Source organism: Danio aesculapii, chromosome 7 (assembly GCF_903798145.1).
Source record: "Danio aesculapii chromosome 7, fDanAes4.1, whole genome shotgun sequence".
Lineage (NCBI taxonomy): Eukaryota > Metazoa > Chordata > Actinopteri > Cypriniformes > Danionidae > Danio > Danio aesculapii.
This window is the reverse complement of record NC_079441.1, coordinates 73,936,609-73,961,608: the sequence shown is the minus strand read 5'-3', so window position 1 is coordinate 73,961,608 and position 25,000 is coordinate 73,936,609. Positions and strand designations below refer to the sequence as shown.

Sequence of the window (25,000 nt, the reverse complement as noted above, 5' to 3'; positions counted from 1 at the left end):
TGTGGCCAAGCATATTGCGCAAACATGTGGATTGTGCTTTATGACCCGGAAAACTGCTGGATATTGCTGTTAAGAGACTTAAAACTGAATATTTAGTAGGGGGCGGGGTTTATCTTTAGCTCCTCCTCTCACATTTCTCTCGTAGCTAAGTAACGGTTGGAAGGGGCGTGGCTAAGCATATTTCCACCAAAAAGTGGAATAGTTCATTACTAGACAGAAAACTGCTGACTTATGCTGTTTCGAGATGTAAAACTGAAATCAAATATTGAGTAGGGGGTGTGGTTATTTTTAGCCCCTCCTCTCATATTTCAATTATAGCTAACTAACGATTGAAGGGGAGTGGCTTAGCATATTTCGTCCAACGGGAATTGTGCATTACAACACGTAAAACTGCTGGATTATGTTGTTTCCAGACTTAAAACTGAATATTAAATAGGGGACGGGGTTTGTTTTTTAGCCCCTCCTTTAATAATTCACTCGTAGTTAACTAATGTTTGGAAGGGTGTGGCTAAGCATATTTCGTCCAACATGTAGATTGTGCAATACGACAATAGGAACTGCTGGTTTTTGCTGTTTCGAGATTTAAAATGAATATTGAGTAGGGGCGGGACTTGTTTTTATCCCCTCCTCACATATTTCACTCTTAGCTAAGTAACGGTTGGAGGGGCGTGGCTAAGCATATTTCCCTCAAAATGTGGAATAGTTCATTACTAGAGAGAAACTGCTGTCTTATGCTGTTTCGAGATGTAAAACTGAAATTAAATATAGAGTAGGGGGTGGGGTTTATTTTTAGCCACCTCCTCTCATATTTCACTCATAGCTAACTAACGGTTGAGGGGGTGTGGCTTAACATATTTCGTCCAACATGTGGATTGTGCATTACGACACGAACTGCTGGATTATGTTGTTTCCAAATTTAAAACTGAAATTAAATATTGAGTAGGGGGTGGGGTTTATTTTTAGCCCCTCCTCTCATATTTTAATCATAACTAACAAATGGTTGAAGGGGTGTGGTTAAGCATAATTCGTCCAACATGATTGTGCATTACAACACAGAGAACTACTGGATAATGTTGTTTCCCAGCTTAAAACTGAATATTGAGTAGGGGACGGGACTTGTATTTTAGCCCCTCCTCTTATATTTCACTGTTAGATAAATAAGTGTTGGAGGGGGCGTGGCTAAGCATATTTTTGTTTTGAGGCTTAAAAAAATATGCGTGTTCTGTCATCGTCACTTTTTAGAATTTAAACTATAATCAGTTTTTAAATTAAATTAAATTAAATTAAATTAAATTAAATTAAATTAAATTAAATTAAATTAAATTAAATTAAATTAAATTAAATTAAATTAAATTAAATTAAATTAAATTAAATTAAATTAAATGTTGGTCAGACAATGTCAAACTCTTGCTGTTTAAGTGAAGCTCTCAGCCAGACTGTTTCGGTGTCCTGTGTTCGTAGTGTCGCGTCAGATGCAGTGAGACTGTGTGTGTGCGTGTGTGTGTGTGTGTGTGTGTGTGTGTGTGTGTGTGTGCGTGTGTGTGTGTAAGCATGATTCTCCGTCGTCATCTGTGAGCAAAATAAACTGTGGTAACATGTTTTGTCTCTCGCACATGTAGGTGATAGAGTTCGACGATGGCTCGGGCTCCGTGCTGCGCATCCAGCCGCTGCGCACGCCACGAGATGAAGCCATTTACGAGTGTGTGGCGTCCAACAGCGTGGGCGAGACCAGCGCCACCACACGACTCACCGTCTTACGTGGTACGTCTGCTGTAAAAACACACTAATGCTTGCTCTCTTATTGCCTTACAGCTTATCAGGTATGTGCGGATGTCTGTCTGTGCGTCTCTATGTCTCTCTTTCTCACACACACACACACACACACACACACACACATATATATATATAGACACACAAATTCATATATACACAGACACACACACATTTAAAAAGACACACATACACACACAAATATATATATATATATATATATACACACACACACACACATTAATAGACTAAATAGATGCACTCAAACACACACACACACATACAAATACACACACACTTTCTTTTTTCTTGCTCTGCTGAACGTTGGATATTTGATGATTGAAACATTATTAATATTTAAAGTAGTTGTCTTCTATGTGAATATATAAACAAATATAAATTATGCGATAAATAATTAATATTCAAATATAAATTTTCAACCTCTGTCTTTCTCTATATCTATGTATTTTACACACACACACACACACACACACACACACACACACACACACACACACACACACACGCATTGAAATATTATTACGATTTAAAGTAGTTGTAGTAGTAATATGTAAATATATTGACAAATATAATTTATTTCTGCGATTCAAGTATGAATTTTCAGCATCATTGTGACTTTGGCTAGACGATATCGAGGAAAAATTCTGTATGTGATAACATGCTGAACAATTCGATATTCGATATTCGATACGTTATTGAAATAATTCGTCACACACAACATTGAACAAAGCATCGCTATAATGTCTAAAGCCGTTCATGTTTTTACTCTTGCGTAAAGCAAATCAGACGTTTAACAATGTAAACAAACTAAAATACATATTATAATTATTAAGTATACTTGTATAAACCTGAAAATACCAATAACAGTTTGAATAACTAACACACTTGAGTGGAGGATCTGCTTTTGTTGTGTTATCGTAGCTTAATTTATTGCAAATTTTTCAAAAATCGTTTGTTTTTTCGTTTTGAGTTAACATACAAAACTGTCTTATAAATTTCCGCTAAAAGTATTGCAGTCATGGATCGAAAAGTACAGAAATAAGCGTAAAGCAAATATTTTTATTTGTAAACGCAAGTGAAGAGGGGTGAGAGTGAAGGGGAATTACGGTAAGCATGGAAAACGTTAAATTATGAGCGGGAAAACTTTGTTCGCAGTTTTGAAAACGTTTTCATTTTGTGCAATGTCGTTTTAATTTTTGATTATCTTTCGATGACCTGCATTTAGTTTAGTTTTTTTGTGCGTTTACGCTTTATGCATATTTTCAATCGTTTTTTACATTTACGATTATTATTGTTCGATACATGACTTTTTGCGAAAAATTTTATTATTTCAGTCTTTCAAAAGATTTGTTAATGTCAGAAACATCAAGATTTTATTTAAAAGTATTAAATCACTCATTTATTGCAATTGTTTTTTACTTTTACGATTATTATTGTTCGATACGTAACTTTGCGAAAAAAAAAATTTCAGTCTTTCAAATGATTTGTAAATGTCAGAAACATCAAGATTTTGTATTAAATCACTCATTTATTGCTAAATGTTGTGATATGTATGTCTCGATGAACACATTTGCAGTATTTCGATTCTCGTATGTTACGTAGCCCTAATTATGATTAAAACTGGAGTAACGATGCAGATAATTCAGCTTGTAGTTGCGAAAATAAATTACCACCTGCTGTCCGTTCACATATAAAACAATGCTGTCAGACTGTAATAATATTTAACAATTTGCACAGAAAATGATTCTGTTTACGCTTGTTATTATTCCCTACGTAACTACTTTTGGCGAAAAATTATATTATTTCAGTCTTTTAATAGATGTGTTGATGTCAGACACACAAATATTTAGCATTAAATCACTCTAAAGATCAATGCAATATGTATACAATATAAAAACTCGTTTCTTTCGATAATTTCGTATGTTATGCAGCCCTAATTGTGACGAAAAACTAGATTAACGATGCAGAAAATTCAGCATTTAATTGCAAAAATAAACGCTAACTTGCTATCATTCACAGAGAAAACACTGCTCTCAGACTGTAATAATATTCGACGATATATATATATATATATATATATATATATATATATATATATATTCAGTTTTGGTGAACATGCACACGTCTGAGTGTGTTTTATACTGTGTGTTTGTGTTTGCTCAGCACAGTGAATGTTTGACAGCGTTCGCGTCCACATTTGTATCACTTGCAGGAGAGCGTCCTCTGAAACTGTAAAAGCTCCTTCAGCTCTCACTGACCTTGGAGCTTTTTAAAGGGGTGATTAATATTCTAATTAGCAGACGGGCTTTCCCGCTCGCTAGCTCCGGCATCATCAATATAACTCTCATTTTATGCTACATTTACAGCATTTCTTACAAAGTGGCCTTGCAGAGCTGTGCTGGATGTCAGACTTTGGGCTGTGTGTGTGTGTGTGTGTGTTCTCAGTGGATTTTACAGACTTCTCTTTTAATGAAATGACCCAACAGTCGACATTCTGAGCAGAATATGCCTCCATCTCCAGACATTAGCATGATTATTGGCTAAACATTTAGCTTTTTCTCTTATTGTTCTCCCTCCTTCTCGCTGTATTCTGGCCACATCTGCTGTGGAGGCCTGATCAAACCTGCAGCACTATAGCAGAGTCACACACATGCAGAAACACACACATGCACATCAATATACTGTAATAATACTGTAGTGTGATGTTCTCAATACTGTAATACCATTACTAATGCGGTACTACTGTAGTGTGATGTTCACGTTCTCCTCCAGCTTCACCTGCAGTGGATGCTAATGTTATAAATATGAGCGGAAAGCCCTAAACTAATATTTCTCCATTAATATAAATGAAGTTAGCGGAGTGCTGGTAATTACTGCACATTCAGCCGATGGGCACGCAGCATCGTTTGAGCGTGAATAATGACACACAACTAATACATATTGGGCTGTAAGATATCAGGCTGCGGCAGACTGCGCCGGCGTCACAAAACAAGCCTCGCTTTTAAGCGTCTTTCCCTGGGTTAAGCCCCGACATACTTTTCTTCCCCTAAAAACGTGCCGTTCAATGGGCCGTGCGCTGTTGTGTGGGAATATGGGTCATGTCTTATTCATGAATGCAGCCACTGAACCGGGACCAATGCGTTCGGTCCTTTCAGGCCCATATTTGCCAACAAGGTCACAGGCACAATGCGTTATACAGCGGAGTAAACAAAAGACCTCCATGCCGGGAGAGAAACGCTAAAGTTGCTCCAAAACTCTCCTGAATGCTTTTAAAGAAAGAGTTGACCTCTAGAAACCCTGAGCGAACTCAACACTGTGCATAGCAGATGTGAGAAGTTTATCAGAATGTTCAAGCTGCTCTTTTACGTTACATTTATCTGTGATTGCAAAGGCGAGAGCAACTGGTACAAATTTGGTTATTATTTGATAAAGTTTGTCTTTTTTGTTTTATTAATTAATTAATTTACTCATTTATTTATTTTATTTTTATTTATTTATTTTGGGGAGGGGGGTGTTCTTGAGGGGTGGTCAGTTTCTCATATGTAAAGTAAACATAAACCAGGTGCACATTTGCAAATAAGTTTGAACAATTTTTTTTGTAAGTGTTTTGTAAATTTATTTATTAATAAATAAATAAATAAATAAATAAAAATTATTAACTTATTTATTTATTTATTTATTTATTTATTTATTATTTATTTATTAAAAATATTATAAATAAATAAATAAATAAATAAATAACTTATGTATTTATTTATTTATTTATTATTTATTTATTTATTTATTAAAAATATTATAAATAAATAAATAAATAAATAAATAAATAACTTATGTATTTATTTATTTATTTATTTACTTATTTATTTACTTAATTATTTATTTATTTATTTATTTATTTACTTATTTATTTATTTATTTATTTATTTATTTATTATTTATTTATTTATTTATTTATTTATTTATTTACTTAATTATTTATTTATTTATTTATTTACTTATTTATTTACCTATTTATTTTATTTATTTACTTATTTATTTTTTTGTTTAATTTATTTATTTATTTATTTATTTGTTTACTTATTTATTCATTTATTTAATTAATTATTTATCTATTTATTTATTTATCTATTTATTTATTTATTTATATATTTGTGGGGACATGACTGACATACAAAGTCAGTGTTGCATCTGGACTAATGTGACGATCCTTTTATTGCATGTATTCTGTGTATGTATTCAAGTACTGTAACGTTAGATGAATTAAGACTGCATTTTAATTTAAAGTCCATGGCGTCTGGCTGAGATCAAGACCTTTTATTATGTTTGGCTAGCTAAAGCGATCTACTCCTGTGAGGCGGTAGAAATCAGGGGCATGTAATTAGAGCTGTAAAGCTTAACTTTTCGATTTTAGGTAGAAAATTGATTCTGTTGGAGATGTGCAATAGATTAATAGGTACCCAAAAGAGGTTGGGGGATCTCCAGAATGGGATAGAATAGACAGAATAGTCTCAGAGTAAATAAGAAAATATTACGCTGTTGTCATCTGTTATTATTATTTGCCTCTATTTTATTTATACTTGTCTCTTTTATTCCTGTTCATGTAAATCACTTTGAATTGCCACTGTGTTTAACAATGTGCTATATAAATACACTTGCCCTGCCTGAACATCATTAGCCTGTTAAAATCTGAAAATCAGCTGAAATGATGCATTAACACATCATTAAAACACCAGAAATATCCAACCTGCCTAGAGGCTCTAGTTTTTCACTGTTTTGCGATCGCTGAATCCAGCACAAAATCAACAAAACGGCGCTTTTTTTTGTGATCCTACAAAACTCTTTATTTAAACACAAAATTATTTTAAAAATGTAAATAATCTGATAAAACATTAAATTCCAAAGCATACAATTAAATTAGATTTATTTCAGCTTGCAATGAATAGTTTTAGATGGCTTACAGACGTTTCATACGCAGTGCATCTGATGTATTTGAGTGTCTCTCGAAAAATGACGTCTCACCTGCACCATTACATGAGGGAGAGGGGGGGGGGGCTGTTTTTGCAGCCTGTGCAGTAAGCAGACGCGGATGAAGTGTGAGTGATTTACACGTCAAGCCAATGTAAAGATGCGATTAGAGATCCTGTGGTGCAAATCGAATGAACAACACAGCGAGAATTGGGCGTATTGTGCGTTTGACGCGTTTCAGACTGCAAAAGAAAGTAGACGCAAACATCTAACAAACGGAGCAATGGAACTGACAGAAAAGCAGCTCACATATGATGGAGATTGGTTTAAGGAGGACGTGACCGAATTGAAGGACATTATTTTAGCTTTACATGTACAGCTGGTAGCCTATGATGATGTGCGTCAAATCGATAAATGATTTCACTGAACTGTATCAGTAATCTGTCCTGGCTAACGGTCCCAGATCAGCAGTTAACTACACATAAATGTGGAGTTAATCTCCTATTAAAGCAATGTTATTGCTAAAAAAATTATAATTAAAGCATATTAACACAAAAGAAAGCAGGTAAAAACATAGCGTGTGATAATGAAAGGATGATCACACACACAACGGTTAATGTTAGACCCAATCTGTTCAAAGAAGGGTTAAAGCAAAAGCAACCGGTTCTGCTTACAAAAAGTCAACTCTGGAAGTCTTGAAAGCAGCAGGACTGTGGCTGCATGTTCATCACTTGTCTAGTCTATTTGAAAGAGAACCGATCGCATCAGTTGCGTTTCTAGACACAGTTGCTTCACGCAAGGAAACTGCAGCGCACCCGCGTTATAAACAGTCACGCGCATCACCTCAGCTGTTAGCGCGAGTGTTTATCCTCTCATTCGGTATTCACCTGCTTTCTATTGCTCGCGGCGAACGCAATTATTTTTGTCAGTCGTGTTGCTTCACAATTCTAATACCGCCTTTGCATGCATATTGGACCTTCCTTATTGTCGAACCCTGATTTAAGAATTCTTATCCGGGAAAATTATTTTCAACCAGCCAAAGTGGCTAGTGAAAGTGGTGGTTTAACCCGCCACTGCTGAAATCTACCTGCATTTGGCAGGTGTTTATATCAAGCACTATATATATATATATATATATATATATATATATATATATATATATATATATATATATATATATAATCGCAGAATTGTCTGCTATTTGTTTCTGCGAATTACCACCACAAAATCTGTCTCACAAAAAATGTTGTCTAATTTTGTCTAAATTTGTCAAATTTTTTTGTTTAATTTTGTCTAATTTTGTTTGTCTAATTTTGTCTAATTTTTTTGTTTAATTTTGTCTAATTTTGTCTAATTTTGTTTGTCTAATTTTGTCTAATTTTGTCAATTTTTTGTCTAATTTTGTCTAATTTTGTCAATTTTTTGTCTAATTTTGTCTAATTTTGTCAATTTTTTTGTCTAATTTTGTCTAATTTTGTCAATTTTTTTGTCTAATTTTGTCTAATTTTTGTCAAATTGCAACATGATTGAAAATTGTGGGTTGTGTTTTTTTGTTTTTTTTGGGGGGGGGTCAGTTCCTCACATACAACATCATATGACTTCATTAGACTTGAATACTGGGCATGTCATCTGAACTAATGTGATGACACTTTCTTTACACATGTGGTGCGTTTTTGGTGCAAAACCAACGCCCTGTCACAACAGTTCATAACTTTTTGTTTTATTAATTAGTATGGTATGGTATTAAATGGTATTTTAGCTTGATTTGCTCCTCCCCCAATGAAGGGCAGAGTTAGGGGTGGGGTTTGGGGCCACGCCTCCCTTTAAAAATCTTCCATTTTCATGCAAACTAGCCAATATGTAAAGTGGTTACGTCTTCTGGTGAGATCAGGGCTGAGCAGATTAAGACTTAACTTACAATCAGACATCATATTCTCTTGTTAAAATATGAAAATCTGCTGGAAGTAATGCATTAAAGCATATAAAGCCAGCGTGATGCAATCAGGTCTTCTGGTTGCAGGATTCATGCTGTTAGTTGAGTGGGAAAATGAAGAGAGTTCTGGATAAGTAAAGTGCCACTGGTCGTGGTGGAGCTGAAAGGGCTTTAAAATGACCCTGAGGAGGAATATTAGCGTCACGATTTGGCTCCAGGGATGGAGGAACATCAGAGAGATTAACTGAATTCATTTAGTTCAATGTGCTGTGACCTGATGTCCATTTGACATCCACTCTCAGAGTCAGCCAGAGTCTGTCATCAGCACTTTCCACCGGCGCTAAAGCACTGCGGGCACCTGAGCTCTGTTGTCAAAATATCACACATACGCTTGAGGGAACATTAGCATCCACAGCAGCTAGTTGCAAACCGCATTCATACACTAAATGTTGGAGATGATTCCAATGAGCAAATAAAACCGTTCATACTTGACCTCTTGAGGTTGATCTGTTCACGAATCATTAGTGATTCTGGTCATTAAGAGCAGTGCACATTTATCTGCTTTTTGGAGTTTAGAGAAGGGTGTAGGTCAGTGGTCAGCTAGGTGATCTGTATGACAAGTGTTGCCCTCTAGTGGACGTGTACATGAAATACATTTATCTGAAACATACAGCAAAATGTAGCCTAATGGTGAATTCACACCAAATGTGAAAATTAAGTATTCAAATGAGTCATTTACATATGAAGTACATGCTAAGAGGTGAATTACTGCAGCATGGCATGCATGATATATAATGTGCAGTGTATTTGCTGTGAAAGTGTGTACTTTGCCTTAATATCAGCTACTGTGCAAGTTAAAATAAATAAATTTAATTGATAATTTAGCATGAGGTGAAAAACATCCCGTGAGTAAACTGAAGTGATGTATTTCAGATTTGCAAAAAAATGTAGACAGCGCCCTCTAGTGGAATTAATCATCTGAAATGTACAGTAAAATGTAGCCTAATGGTGGATTCACACCAAATGCGAAAGTATTTGAACGAGTAAATTACGTATAAAGTCAATGCAAACATGCAAACAGAGGTCAGTTATTGCAGCATGGTGTGAATGATACATAATGCGCATAAAATACTACATAAAGTGTGTTTGCGCAGTGTGTTTACTACCGCGCAAGTTAAAATAAATATAGTCAAGTGAAAAATTTGCACAGGGTGAAAAACATCCTGTGAGTAAATTTAGTGAACTCAGTGAAAGTGATGTAGATGGCAGATTTGCAAAAATAGAAACTGCGCCCTCTAGTGGATTTATCATCTGAAACATACAACAAAACATACCCCAGCTCAGCGGTTCTGAATAATGGTCCTCACGACTCCCCACTCTGCACATTTAGTCACATTTATGTCTCTCGTACAGCTTCGGTAGCTTGTTCCAACTCATCAAAAATGCCCTGCGAATTTCACATAACAGGATATTTGTCCATGATTTCATTTCAGACCACATGTGTTCAATTCAAAGGGAATTAATCTGTTTGAGACCTGATTTTTTAATGCAAATCTCATAATTACAGTGCTAATCTTTATTTTTAAATGGAGTCATCTTCCAGGGAATAAAAAGTAGTGAACACTATGTAGGGGACAAATCAGTTCCTTCATAGAGGTCTCTTCCATCGAGCCGGTTATCTAAATCAGGTGTGATAAACACAAGAGAGACGCGCAGGACCAGGGCTGTATCTGAAGTCATCCCCTATACCCTTAAACAGTGCAATATTGGAGGGAGCAGCCATCTGTAGTGGGTGTCCTAAACCATAGTGGACATTTTGAAGTGCACTCAATCAATCCTGATCACTGTGCACTGCATTAAAGAGTGTACAACCCATGTACACTCAGTGGACAGCTAATAGTCATTATGCACTGTGAGAGACTGCGCACAGAGTAAATTTCACAAGATGACGTTCATAATGAAATCCTACCAGTGTTATTGTCAAAATCAGTCGTTTAATTGTTGAATTAACGTTTGTTTTCAACCAAAACACTACTTTCTGTTGTTGAATGACTATCACAGGCTCTGAGATTGAAGTCTGAAGGGTGGATCAGTCAGCACAGCAGAAACAATACGCCATCCCTTTACTGCACTCGCTTTCATTCACTCCTTTAAGTGCACTTTAGTAGTGCACTACTGTAAGGAATAGTGAATGAGGGTATGGGGGAGGATTGAGGATTGATGTTTAAAACAGTACATATGCAGACTCTATTATAGATTACTGTCTTCAGTGAAGCAGCAAAACCTTCAGTCGTGTCTATAATGAAAAGTCCAACACTCTCTTCTTTTCTCCACGTGTTTCGCAATACCCAAAGTGAACTAGAGGAACTCAAATCCTGAGAAAAGCTGCTGCGATCACACCAGTGGACACGGCCGGTGAGCGCTCCATTCTCTCAGCCTGGAGTTGTGTCTAGACAAAGCCTGTTTTATGGTAATCCGGAAACATCCGTGCCAGACGCCGGAACGCTTGCACCTTTTTTTCCTTCTTTCTGAACGTGCGTCAATTTACTCTGACGCATCCAATTTTTGACTGTCCCTCAACTTGGTCTTTGAAGCAAGGCATAATCTTCTGCAAACAGTCTGGGTCGCAGGACGTCCGCATCTCGCAGTACAATTTAAAACCCTGACAGAAAAACAAAGGCATTGAGTTAGCGCTCAGACGAGCATCCAGACGAATCGCTGCCTCAGCGCTCCCGCCGGCTTTCAGCGAGTGTGTGTTCGCCGACGACGCCGGGAAATTGCTGTGCCTGTTGTTCTGACAGTTGCGTCCAGGCTGAAAGAGCAAACGGAGCACAATGCGCTTTCGTTTTTCCCCTCCGTCTCATAGGTGCCAAGACCCGAACGGCCCAGCGGCGCTTTCAGACGGTTCGGCAGGCCTTTTGGGCACCGGCGCGCTTCAGAAACATGCTGACTTATCTGGCAACCCAGCTGAACCTTTCTCTGAGCTGAAGAATAGAAAATGTGAGAATGGAGCCTTTTCACAAGACACGGTTTAACGGTCATCAGCATCTTGAATCCTTCTATTAAAAGAGAAACGCATGCACATACACTTCATTGAGCATGTACACATAGACATCACCTATGTACTATATAACTGCAGGTTCACTATATATGACTTTAACTAGGGCTGCACGATATATTGGAAAAATCTGACATTGCCATATTTAGTTTTTGTGTGATATATATGTAATATAACTTCACCAGATGAACTGAGTAGCTGTGTTTAAAAAGATTTCATTCATTTAGATTGGGATGATGAAGTCTTACATACATTATAATGAATTACAGGCATATATAAATACAATAAAGCAAAGATAAAAGTTAAATAAACAGTGCTTTATAGATTTCTGGGGAGCTGAACAGTATTCAGGTACTGGAATTGAACAACCAAGTGTAAACTAACATGATCGTCATTGTAGAAGTTATTTAAAAACAATAATATTTAATAATATCTTTCATTCATTCATTCGTTTTCCTTCGGCGTAGTCCCTGATTTGTCAAGGCTTGCCACAGTGGAATAAACCAACTATTCCAGCATATGTTTTGCTGCAACCCAGTACTGGGAAACACCCATACACACTCATTCTCTCACACACACACACACACACACACTCATACACTATGGCCAGTTTAGTTGATCAACTCCCCTATAGCGCATGTGTTTGGACTGTGGGGGAAACCTTAAATGATTGTTGTTGTTGCGGAAAAAAGTGAAGAGCGGGGCGGAGCGTTGGATAGCGGAGGGGTTGTCGTCGCAGTAGTAGTCGCGGAAGAAAGTAAAAGTGAACAACGGACAAGGAAGGGAGGGCGGTTAAGGAGGGGGATCAGTGAAATGAGGTGCCGGATCAGATTTCAGAGGTGCTGGATCCGGCGTGTTCCGGCACAAATTAACCCCTGTATGGAAGGATGCGGTTATGGACGCTGTGTGAGTGTTATCAAAGGAGAACTGGAACAGGTGTGAGTGTGTGGTGCGTGACAGGATTTGTAGTTCCTTTGGCGGCAGAGTTCTGATTCTCTAGTGATCTGTATGGACTAGATCGCTGGTGATTGTGACAAATATGTATCTTTGCATCAAATGACAGAAAGCGAACTCCTGCGTGTGTGTGAGGTGTGTGTAGTGCAGTGTGTATGGATGCAGGACAGTAAATCTGACATGAGTCTGCCGTTCTCAGTCTCACACTAGTGTTTTCCTCTTCTGGAGGTCTGGATAACACCATCCTGGAGTTTCTCTCTCATTATTTCAGCTGATGGGATTGTAGATTAATGATGTGTTGTACTCTCCCATTCACTGCGCTCTGAGTTCACACACTATGGCCACCGCTGCTGCTGAAACACACACACACACACACACACACACACACACACACACGTGAAGAGCGTCCGTATAAAACATCAGCTCTTCTGTGGGAGTTTTCCGTGGCGTTTTTGTTTTGCGCGACCCCCTCCTTCGGCTTTAAATTAGCGCCCCCGCCATTCATCACGGAAATGGAACAACAGATAATGACGAGTTATTTATTATGATAATTAAAGACGGAGCCGTTAGACGTTATTGATCTGGCCCGCTCAAACTTCCTCTGCTGTAATTAATGGAGAGCAGGAGATCTGTAATTGTACAGTGAGTTTCCGCTAAGACGGATGGGTGCAGGAGCGCAGTGTTCCCGCAGAGAGCCTTAAACACTGATAGATCATGAGTGTGTGTGTGTGTGTGTGTGTGTGTGTGTGTGTGTGTGTGTGTGTGTGTGTGTGCGTGTGTGTGTGTGTTGCAGATATTGATACTACACTGTGTGTTTCGTGCTCTTACATGTTCTGGCCGTCAGGACGCCGCCATGGTGTGTGTGTGTGTGTGTGTGTGTGTGTGTGTGTGTGTGTGTTTAATGCACTGATGTGTGTTGAGTTTGGTCATGATATGCAGCTCCTGCTGTCGAGGACAATCTGACAACACACGGCAAATGTGATCTGACTCCCAGCAGCAGCGTTTCCCAGCCCGCTTTCTGGAGGAGCAACACTACACACACACACACACACACACACACTCTCCCGATCAACAACACTGATGCATTATTATTATTATTAGTGTTCTGAGAATGCGCTAGCGAGTGTGTTAGCTCTGATGTGTGTTAGCAAGTGTGTTAGCTCTGGTGTGTGTTAGCGAGTGTGTTAGCTCTGATGTGTGTTAGCGAGTGTGTTAGCTCTGGTGTGTGTTAGCGAGTGTGTTAGCTCTGATGTGTGTTAGCGAGTGTGTTAGCTCTGGTGTGTGTTAGCGAGTGTGTTAGCTCTGATGTGTGTTAGCGAGTGTGTGAGCGCTGGTGTGTGTTAGCGAGTGTGTGAGCGCTGGTCTGTGTTCTGAGAGTGTGTTAGCTCTGATGTGTGTTAGCAAGTGTGTTAGCTCTGATGTGTGTTAGCGAGTGTGTGAGCGCTGGTGTGTGTTCTGAGAGTGTGTTAGCTCTGATGTGTGTTAGCAAGTGTGTTAGCTCTGATGTGTGTTAGCAAGTGTGTTAGCTCTGATGTGTGTTAGCGAGTGTGTGAGCGCTGGTGTGTGTTAGCGAGTGTGTATAGCGCTGGTTTGTGGTCTGAGAGTGTGTTAGCGAGTGTGTTAGCACTGGTCCATGTTCTGAGAGTGTGTTAGCGCTGATATGTGTTAGCGAGTGTGTTACTGCAGCACTGTGTTCTGAGAATGTGTTAGCGCTGATATATGTTAGCGAGTGCGTTAGCGCTGGTCCATGTTTTGAGAGTGTGTTAGCGCTGGTCTGTGTTAGTGAGTGTGTTAGCACTGGTCTGTGTTAGCGAGTGTGTTACTGCAGCCCTGTGTTCTGAGAGTGTGTTAGCGCTGATATGTGTTAGCGAGTGTGTTAGCGCTGGTTTGTGGTCTGAGAGTGTGTTAGCACTGATATGTGTTAGCGAGTGTGTTAGCGCTGGTGTGTTTTAGCGAGTGTGTTAGCTCAGGTCTGTGTTAGCGCTGGTCTGTGTTCTGAGAGTGTGTTAGCGCTGGTCTGTATTAGTGAGTGTGTTATCCCTGATGGTTGTTAGCGATTGTGTTAGCGCTGGTCTGTGTTAGCGAGTGTGTTATCCCTGATGGTTGTTAGCGATTGTGTTAGCGCTGGTGTGTCTGGATGTGGAGGTGCTAATGCTCTGCGCGGGCGTGTGTGCGGGACTGAAGAGCTCTTATCGGAGGCTTTGATGCTCTTCACACTGGAGTATTTTCTGCAGGAGGAATCGCCTCCTCCGGGTCGCCCTTAATTCAGCTAATGACACTCTGGAGAGGAGACGCTCTACACGCCGCGCGGTAATTACGCCAAATGCAGGAGCGCGGAGGAGGACGAATACACACACACACACGCGCACACGCAGGACAGCTGGACAAGAGGACAAAACACACCGAATGTGCAACCAACATAGGCAGAAAGAAGCGCGCACACACACACACACACACACACACACACTCTGTTTTTCTGTCTCTCACTCACACACACTCTCTCTCTCTCTCTCTCTCTCTCACACACACACACACACACACACTCTGTTTTTCTGTCTCTCACTCACACACACTCTCTCTCTCTCTCTCTCTCTCACACACACACACAAACACACACACACTCACACACTCTGTTTTTCTGTCTCTCACACACACACTCTCTCTCTCTCTCTCTCTCTCACACACACACACACACACACACACACACACACACACTCACATACTCTGTTTTTCTGTCTCTCACACACACTCTCTCTCTCTCTCTCTCTCACACACACACACACACTCTCTCTCTCTCTCTCTCTCTCTCTCTCTCTCTCTCTCACACACACACACACACACACACACACACTCTCTCTCAGATTGGGTGTGTTTTAATGAGTGTTTGGAGCAGCGGTGTGTGAAGGAGGTTTCGCAAAATAAACCCACAGATGAGGAGCAGGTTTAGTCAGCAGAACAGCGATCTGCAGCCCTTAAAGCACATTAATTACAAAAGCTCAGAGGAAATGAAGAGCGCGAGTGACACGTGTGTGTGTGTGTGTGTGTGTGTGTGTGTGTGTGTGTGTGTGTGTGTGTGTGCAGCTGAGGATGCTCAGAAACACACACTCCTGTTTATCTTTGTGTTACTGTGGCTGGGGAATCTCCAGCGCCGATCATCCAGCAGCTCCGGTCTAACATTAAACATCATTAAACACAATAATAATAATAAATAATAATGATAACATTCATTCATTCATTCATTCATTCATTTTCCTTCAGCTTAGTCCCTTATTCATCTGGGGTCGCCACAGCAGAATGAACCGCCAACTATTCCAGCATATGTTTTACACAGCGGATGCCCTTCCAGATGCAACCCAGTACTGGGAAACACCCATACACACTCATACACTGCAGCCAGTTTAGTTGATCAGTTCCCCTATAGCGCATGTGTTTGGACTGTGGGGGAAACCGGAGCACCTGGAGGAAACCCACACCAACACGGGGAGAACATGCAAACTACTGACCCAGCCGGGACTCGAACCAGAGACCTTCTTGCAGTGAGGCCACAGTGCTAACCACTGAGCCACTGTACCGCCATACTACTACTGCTAATAAAAATAATAATAATAATTTGTCCTCTTAAAATAATTCAGGTTAGATTTTACTCATTCTTTGGAGTCTAAAAGGAGTTTCAGCGAGAGCTCAGGGCCACCGTATGACACAGAAAGCGTCCGCGGGGTCTTAAAAACTCTTACATTCACTGAAATATTGTGTTGTAGGTCTTACATCTTTCTTTAAACAGGTCTTCATTTTCCTTTGTTCTTGTAATGTTAACCCAATCTGGCCAAAACCCGTACAATCACCAACAACCCAACTCAATAAACTATAGACGATCTATTTAAAAAGATGATTTATAACTGGATTATCCAAACGGTTCCATTATTCTCCTCATAATATTGTTTAAAAGTGCTTCATCTATTCACTGCTGAGGACACCGGCCTGGACACACTGTTGTGCATAGATTCATTCATTCATTCAGTTTCTTTTCAGCTTAGTCCCTTTATTAATCAGGCATTGCCACAGCGGAATGAACCGCCTATTTTTATATAGATTTACAAACTTTTCAAACGTTTGTTGATTTTATTTTATTATAATAAACATTTATGTTGGAGAGCGTGTGTGATTTTACACAGTATTTCAAAGATTTAGCTAAGAAATATATAAAATATTATAATTTTTATTATTCATTAATTATTTTATTATTAAATGCATTCAATTATAGAGCTATTTTTGACAGGGCAAATACAAATCGTCCTGAGTCTTTAGGCCTTTATGAGTGTAAAATGTCATTCACAACGCTCTAAAAAATGTCTTGACAAGTCTTAAATTTAACTTGGTGAAACCCTGGAGTGTGTGTGCGTGTGCGCGTGTGCGCGTGTGTGCGTGTGTGCGCGTGTGTGCGTGTGTGTGAGTGTGTGTGTGTGTGTTTGTGTGTGTGCGTGTGTGCGCGTGTGTGCGTGTGTGTGAGTGTGTGTGTGTGTGTTTGTGTGTGTGAGTGTGTGTGCGTGTGTGTGTGTGTGTGTGTGTGTGTTTATGTGCGTGTGCGCATGTGCGCGCGTGTGTGCGTGTGTGCGTGTGTGTGAGTGTGTTTGTGTGTGTGTGTGCGTGTGTGCGTGTGTGTGTGTGTGCGTGTGTGCGTGTGTGTGTGTGTATTTCCTGAAATAATCAGCAGTCATCTTTAACCAGAGAGTACGCAGGTTTAAACATAAAACTTACATCATTTTCCATGACTTCTCCTGTTAGCACTATAATTCCTAAATATTTGTAGGTTCTCAGTTAATTCTAAACACACACACACACACACACACACACACACACACACACACACACACGCACACACACACACACACACACACACACACACACACACACACACACACACACACACACACACACACACACACACACACACGCACACCTGGCACAGAATGAAAGTGTTGCTTTTCCTCCTACACAGTCACCCACACACACTTAGAGACGGGTGTCACGCTCCTGACACACACGTACGCATGCAGACACACACGCACACACACACTCTGCTCCTGCTGTTATTACCCATGATTCCTCTGGATGTGACGCCACAGGGCACACGTGTTGAAGCAGCTTCTGTCTTTGAAGCTCAAGCGTGTCACTTTAACATTCACTGTTGAATCTGACTGCAGTGTGTGTGTGTGTGTGTGTGTGTGTCTGTGTCTGTGTGTGTGTGTGTGTGTGTGTGTGTGTGTGTGTGTGTGTGTGTGTGTGTGTGTTTGTTTCTGTGTTCAAACACACACACTCTCAAACACACACACTCTTAAACACACCCTCAAACACACACACTCTCAAACACTCTCTCAAACACACTCTAAAATACACACTCAAACACACACTCAAACACGAACGCTCAAACATACACGCAAACACACACACACTCTCAAACACACACACACTCTCAAACACACACACACTCTCAAACACACACTAAAATACACTCTCAAACACACACACACACACTCTTAAATTCACTCTCAAACATACGCTCACACACACACACTCAAACACACACACTCTCAAACACACTAAAATACACTTAAACAGACACACACTCTTAAACACACACTAAAATACACTCTCAAACACACACACTCTCAAACACACTAAAATACACTTAAACAGACACACACTCTTAAACACACACTAAAATACACTCTCAAACACACACACTCTCAAACACACTAAAATACACTTAAACAGACACACACTCTTAAACACACACTAAAATACACTCTGAAACACACACACACTCTCAAACACACACTAAAATACACTCTCAAACACACACACACACTCTCAAACACACACTAAAATACACTCTCAAACACACACACACTCTTAAATACACTCTCAAACATACGCTCAAACACACACACTCTCAAACACACACTAAAATACATTCTCAAACACACACACACTCTTAAATACACTCTCAAACATACGCTCAAACACACACACTCTCAAACACACACTAAAATACACTCTCAAACACACACACACTCTTAAATACACTCTCAAACACACACACTCTCAAACACACACTAAAATACACTCTCAAACAGACACACACTCTTAAATACACTCTCAAATATACGCTCAAACACACACACTCTCAAACACACACTAAAATACACTCTCAAACACACACACACACTCTTAAATACACTCTCAAACATACGCTCAAACACACACACTCTCAAACACACACTAAAATACACTCTCAAACACACACACACTCTTAAATACACTCTCAAACATATGCTCAAACACACACACTCTCAAACACACACACACACACACACTCTCAAATACACTCTCAAACAAACAGAGTGTGTGTGTGTGAATAAGTCTGCCTGTGTGTATCTGTGCATGTGTGTATGTTTGTTTGTGTGTGTGTGTGTGTGTGTGTGTCAGACTTCAGCTGTTGAGTCTGTGATGTGGCTGGAGGTCAGAGGTCGCCGTGTTGATCTCAGGAATGCAGATCTTGCAGGAGTCGTGGCAGATTGGAGCATGTCAGGAATGCAGCGGCTCTCACGGGACTCTCAGAACGCTCAGAGCTGGAGCAGCAGATGCAGAGATCCTCAGAGCTGCTCTTCAGAAACTACAGTACAGTGGAGGACGGGTCACCTGACCAGGCTGTAGAACAGAAAGTGGCAATCGATGTCATTCTCATTAACCCCCCCCCAGTCTACAGTCAGAGGCCAGAGAGTGTGTTTGATGTTTTGGAGTGTGTCAGAAATGATCTCAGCACTGAATCCACTCATGATCTTCTTGTCGTTTGCTGTTTCTTGTGTTTGATCGTTCTCTGAGTTCTCAGCCGTCACTTCTGATGAGCGAGCGCTCGATAGACTTTATCAGCCCGTCGCTCCAGACAATCAATAAGTGTTTACACTCAAGGGCGTTTACACAATCAGAGCGATTCTGCAGACGGATGCACTGTGGGAACACTCCAACACTGCGTCTTCTCTCAGATTCAGGGACGGCCGATGTGGATAGCACCATATTGTCTGGTGTTTATTGCAATGAGGATATTAAAGGGGCAGTTCACGCAAAAATCTACATTTACTCAGGATTTACTCTCTCTAAACCTCTTTGAGTTTCTGTTGAACACGAAGAAGATATTTAGCTGAAAACCAACAAACACTGACTGCTGTTGAAAGAAGAATAAATACTATATAAGTCAACATTCTTCAAAATATTCTCCTTTTTTTAGTTTAACTGGAGAAAGAAATTAATTTCCATTGGTAGATGAACTATCCTCTTAATCTAATTTAGATAAATCAAGTATCCACTGAGAGACAAAAAAGTTCCACAAAGCAATGTTCTGAGTTATAATAGTTGATTAATTCTTTAATTAAATGCAAAGCTGATGGAGTATACACTAACCTGAGCATTATTCAGACACTAGATGGAGACAGACGAAAACAGCTGATGGAGTATACACTAACCTGAGCATTATTCAGACACTAGATGGAGACAGACGAAAACAGCTGATGGAGTATACACTAACCTGCGCATTATTCAGACACTAGATGGAGACAGACGAAAACAGCTGATGGAGTATACACTAACCTGAGCATTATTCAGACACTAGATGGAGACAGACGAAAACAGCTGATGGAGTATACACTAACCTGAGCATTATTCAGACACTAGATGGAGACAGACTAAAACAGCTGATGGAGTATACACTAACCTGTGCATTATTCAGACACTAGATGGAGACAGACGAAAACAGCTGATGGAGTATACACTAACCTGAGCATTATTCAGACACTAGATGGAGACAGACTAAAACAGCTGATGGAGTATACACTAACCTGAGCATTATTCAGACACTAGATGGAGACAAACAGACTAAAACAGCTGATGGAGTATACACTAACCTGAGCATTATTCAGACACTAGATGGAGACAGACTAAAACAGCTGATGGAGTATACACTAACCTGAGCATTATTCAGAAACTAGATGGAGACAAACAGACTAAAACAGCTGATGGAGTATACACTAACCTGCGCATTATTCAGACACTAGATGGAGACAGACTAAAACAGCTGATGGAGTATACACTAACCTGTGCATTAATCAGACACTAGATGGAGACAGACTAAAACAGCTGATGGAGTATACACTAACCTGTGCATTAATCAGACACTAGATGGAGACAGACTAAAACAGCTGATGGAGTATACACTAACCTGAGCATTATTCAGACACTAGATGGAGACAGACAGACTAAAACAGCTGATGGAGTATACACTAACCTGAGCATTATTCAGACACTAGATGGAGACAGACTAAAACAGCTGATGGAGTATACACTAACCTGAGCATTATTCAGACACTAGATGGAGACAGACTAAAACAGCTGATGGAGTATACACTAACCTGTGCATTATTCAGACACTAGATGGAGACAGACTAAAACAGCTGATGGAGTATACACTAACCTGAGCATTATTCAGACACTAGATGGAGACAGACTAAAACAGCTGATGGAGTATACACTAACCTGCGCATTATTCAGACACTAGATGGAGACAGACTAAAACAGCTGATGGAGTATACACTAACCTGAGCATTATTCAGACACTAGATGGAGACAGACTAAAACAGCTGATGGAGTATACACTAACCTGAGCATTATTCAGACACTAGATGGAGACAGACTAAAACAGCTGATGGAGTATACACTAACCTGAGCATTATTCAGACACTAGATGGAGACAGACTAAAACAGCTGATGGAGTATACACTAACCTGAGCATTATTCAGACACTAGATGGAGACAAACAGACTAAAACAGCTGATGGAGTATACACTAACCTGAGCATTATTCAGACACTAGATGGAGACAAACACTCAAAAACACCGGCTGGGTCAGTTGGTGTTTCTGTGTGGAGTTTGCATGTTCTCCCCGTGTTGGTGTGGGTTTCCTCTGGGTGCTCTGGTTTCTCCCACAGTCCAAACACATGCGCTATAGGGGAACTGATCAACTAAATTGACCGTAGTGTATGAGTGTGAATGTAAGAGTGTATGGGTGTTTCCCGGTGTTGGGTTGCAGCTGGAAGGGCATCCGCTGTGTAAAAACAATGCTGGATAAGTTGAATGAATGAATGAATGAATGATAACATTATACAGATGCAGAGTGTCATGAATAAACTGAAAAAGCCCTCTGAGGTGTTTATGGTGTGTATATTGATGTAGAAAATCATCATTTCTGGATCATTTTAATCCTTTAATTGTTTTTATCTGTAAAGATATTTGTGTGTTGCTGATCATCCTGTGTGTATTCAGCAGTGTGAAAGCAATTATACCTGTATAGGTGCATAACTAACACACTCTGCTGGACTATAGAGCAGCTCTTAGTTGGTCAACGGTTGGTCTATTTCAGCTCCTCAGAATAGCAACGCTCCAACAATGCGCCTTAACACACCTCCTTCACAGACCAGTACACACACGAGTCCACAGAGTGGCGCAGATGGATTTACTATTTAAACAGCGTGACGCAAAATGTGAAAATTAGGGTTGTGCTGGTCTGAAAATAGCAACACATCACGCCAAACACGTCTTGCACCTTATTGCGCCGGCTGTATGATAGGGCCCTTAGTGTCAGCAGTGTTGATGCGCTGCAAAAAATGATCACTTAGAGTTTTAGTCCTGTTTCTAATCCAAACATCTAAAACCATCTGAAATCAAGAAGCATTTTCTAGACGAGCACACATTATAGTGTTGTTTTCAGAAAAATGAAGAGAGTTTATCTTTAAAACAAGCTGAATAATCTGACTATGGGGGAAGCAGGATAATCTTGTTTCTGCTTTGAAATAACATCACATCATTCCCCTATTGGCAGGTTATTCTGCTAGTTTTAATCAAAAACTCTCTTCATTTTGACTCAGTATTTATGAAAATTAGTCTACATGTCTTACTTGTCTTCTTGCTTCTTGATTAGACTAAAATGCTGGACTAGAAACAAGACAGAACTCATTTTTTGCTGTGTGTGTTTGAGAGTGTGTGTGTGTATATGTGTGTCTATATTTAATGAAGTTCCTAACGGGAGGAGCCTGATTAGTCAGGTGGGTCAGTCAGTTATCATGTAAACAGTGGTCCTTGCACTGTTTCAGTTGACAGTTCCGGCATCCCTCCACCTCCCCATCTCTTAGGGATGGGAGGTCCGAGCTCACTTAGGGGTTTAGTTTGGGCCCCCGCTTCAGGACAGCAATGTCAAAATCGTTTACCATGTTGACACAATTGATCGAGCAGGTGAACTCGTGAATGTGTGTGTGTGTGTGTGTGTTCCTCTCTCTCTCTCTCTGTCTCTCTTATGCAGTGTGTTGTTTTTGTTGGCAGGGTTCAGCGTGGTCTGTTAATTACGCTTTTATTCTCTCACACACACACACACACACTCTCTCTGCATTAACTCTTGCTGTGCTGCAGTGGAGCGAGCGCCGCTTGCTGTTATTTTCCCTCTTCTTCATGTGACACTTGTTCTCTGATAATAAAGGTTATCTTTTACATTTGGCCGCGTGGTAAATGACAGGCGGTTAATCCGGCCACCGGCGCGTTTATCAGCGCGCTCCAGCTGCAGAATAATCTCGCGCGCGCTTTTCTGCGAGATGGCCAGAAAAAAAGCCCCGGCGTCTCCATCAATCACTCCGTCATGAGGCAGAAATGTGACCCGCTCAGGAATGCAGACCTGAGGCGCGGAGAGAACGCAGATGTGGACGCCGCTCACATTATGAGCGATACACACACACACACACACACACACTAAACACTTTTTACACTTGCACATGTACTTTTGTCATTATAAAACACTCTTTGCTGTAGTCAGAGACGGCTGCTTCTCACTCAGGGCTGCTGTTTATGCTAATGAGGGAGAGATGGGCACTAGTGGGCGGGGCTTTTCCCCTCTGATGACACGTACAAACGGGAGAATGTCAGTCAAAGTGTTTCTGCAGACTGTTCTGATCAAGTCACATACAATTAAATCATGTTGACCACTAGAGTACTGTGGCCTCACAGCAAGAAGGTCGCTGGTTTGAGTCCCAGCTGGGTCAGTGTGTGTTTCTGTGTGGAGTTTGCATGTTCTCCCTGCATTCGCGTGGGTTTCCTCCAAGTGCTCCAGTTTCCCCCTACAGTCCAAACACATGCGGTACAGGTGAATTGGGTAGGCTAAATTGTCCGTAGTGTATGAGTGTGAATGAGTGCGTATGGATGTTTCCCAGAGATGGGTTGCAGCTGGAAGGGCATCCGCTGCTTAAAATAGATGATGGATATGTTGTCGGTTCATTCCGCTGTGGCGACCCCATATTAATAAAGGGACTAAGCCGAAATTAAAATGAATGAATGAATGAATGCGTGAGGGTCATGTGACCGTCAGGAAGAGCGCAGCATCTCATTTCTCACAGGACGCGTTCTCTGTTCTTGCGGTCTCCCGGGTTCGTTCTTCCGATGTGACCTGGCAGGACTGTTCTCCACAAGTCCGTTCTCTGCGTTCTTGGAATTGAGAAACAGCCTCTGACAGGCTTGTGGGAACGGTGGGCGGGGAGAACTAGCTCATTTGCATTAAAGGCACAGGCCACGACAGCCGCAGTGTGCTCAGAGCTGAAAATGACAACATTCTGAAAGCTTTAATAGATAATCTGATTGAGCTGAAACTTTACAGACACATTCTGGAGCCCCAAAAGACTGAAATGAAATCTTGAAGGAGAGCCGAATCACAGTGTTTAAGATTCTAATGGCGTTCGGCACAGCATATTTGTTTCCTCACCTGAGGTTGCCTAAGAGCGTCTTTCTGATGGCTAAAGCTGAAATTGAACAATCTTCAATAATCCGCCAACACTGAGAGCGTCGTCACAGTCCAGCAGATAAACGCTGCTCTGGCCTTTTGTGGCTCCATGCTAACTTATCTGAGGGAAGTGAAGCAAGAACATGCTAGCCTGACCGGCTCCGGCCCCACAAAAGCGCCAAAGGAAGCGTAAAATGCGTCTGGGCGTTAGCGGTCACACTCGGCTGTTTGTGCTAGCGGCTAATCTGCGCTTCTGACCGCAGCACAATGCAGCTTTACAGATCTCCGTGGCTCAGATTGATCTCATTACCGCCGCGGGGGGATTTTCCACAGTGAATTCCCTCATCCTGGAGGAGCGTCCGATCGATTGAGCGTTCGTGAGCCGCAGAATCACTTTCTCTTAGACAAACCCTGCTAACTTAAACTGCGGATGA

At 40.5% G+C, this 25,000-nt stretch overlaps 1 protein-coding gene across 29 annotated transcripts in view; it reads left to right on the top strand.

The window, feature by feature from the left end:
* LOC130232565 (receptor-type tyrosine-protein phosphatase delta-like) overlaps positions 1 to 25,000 on the top strand; it is a 389,872-nt gene that overhangs the window by 271,325 nt on the left and 93,547 nt on the right. For all 29 annotated transcript variants that reach the window (XM_056462519.1, XM_056462527.1, XM_056462526.1 and 26 more), the window contains one exon: positions 1,620 to 1,761. In XM_056462519.1, coding sequence (XP_056318494.1) covers positions 1,620 to 1,761 — 142 coding nt within the window. The remainder of the gene's footprint in view (positions 1 to 1,619; positions 1,762 to 25,000) is intronic.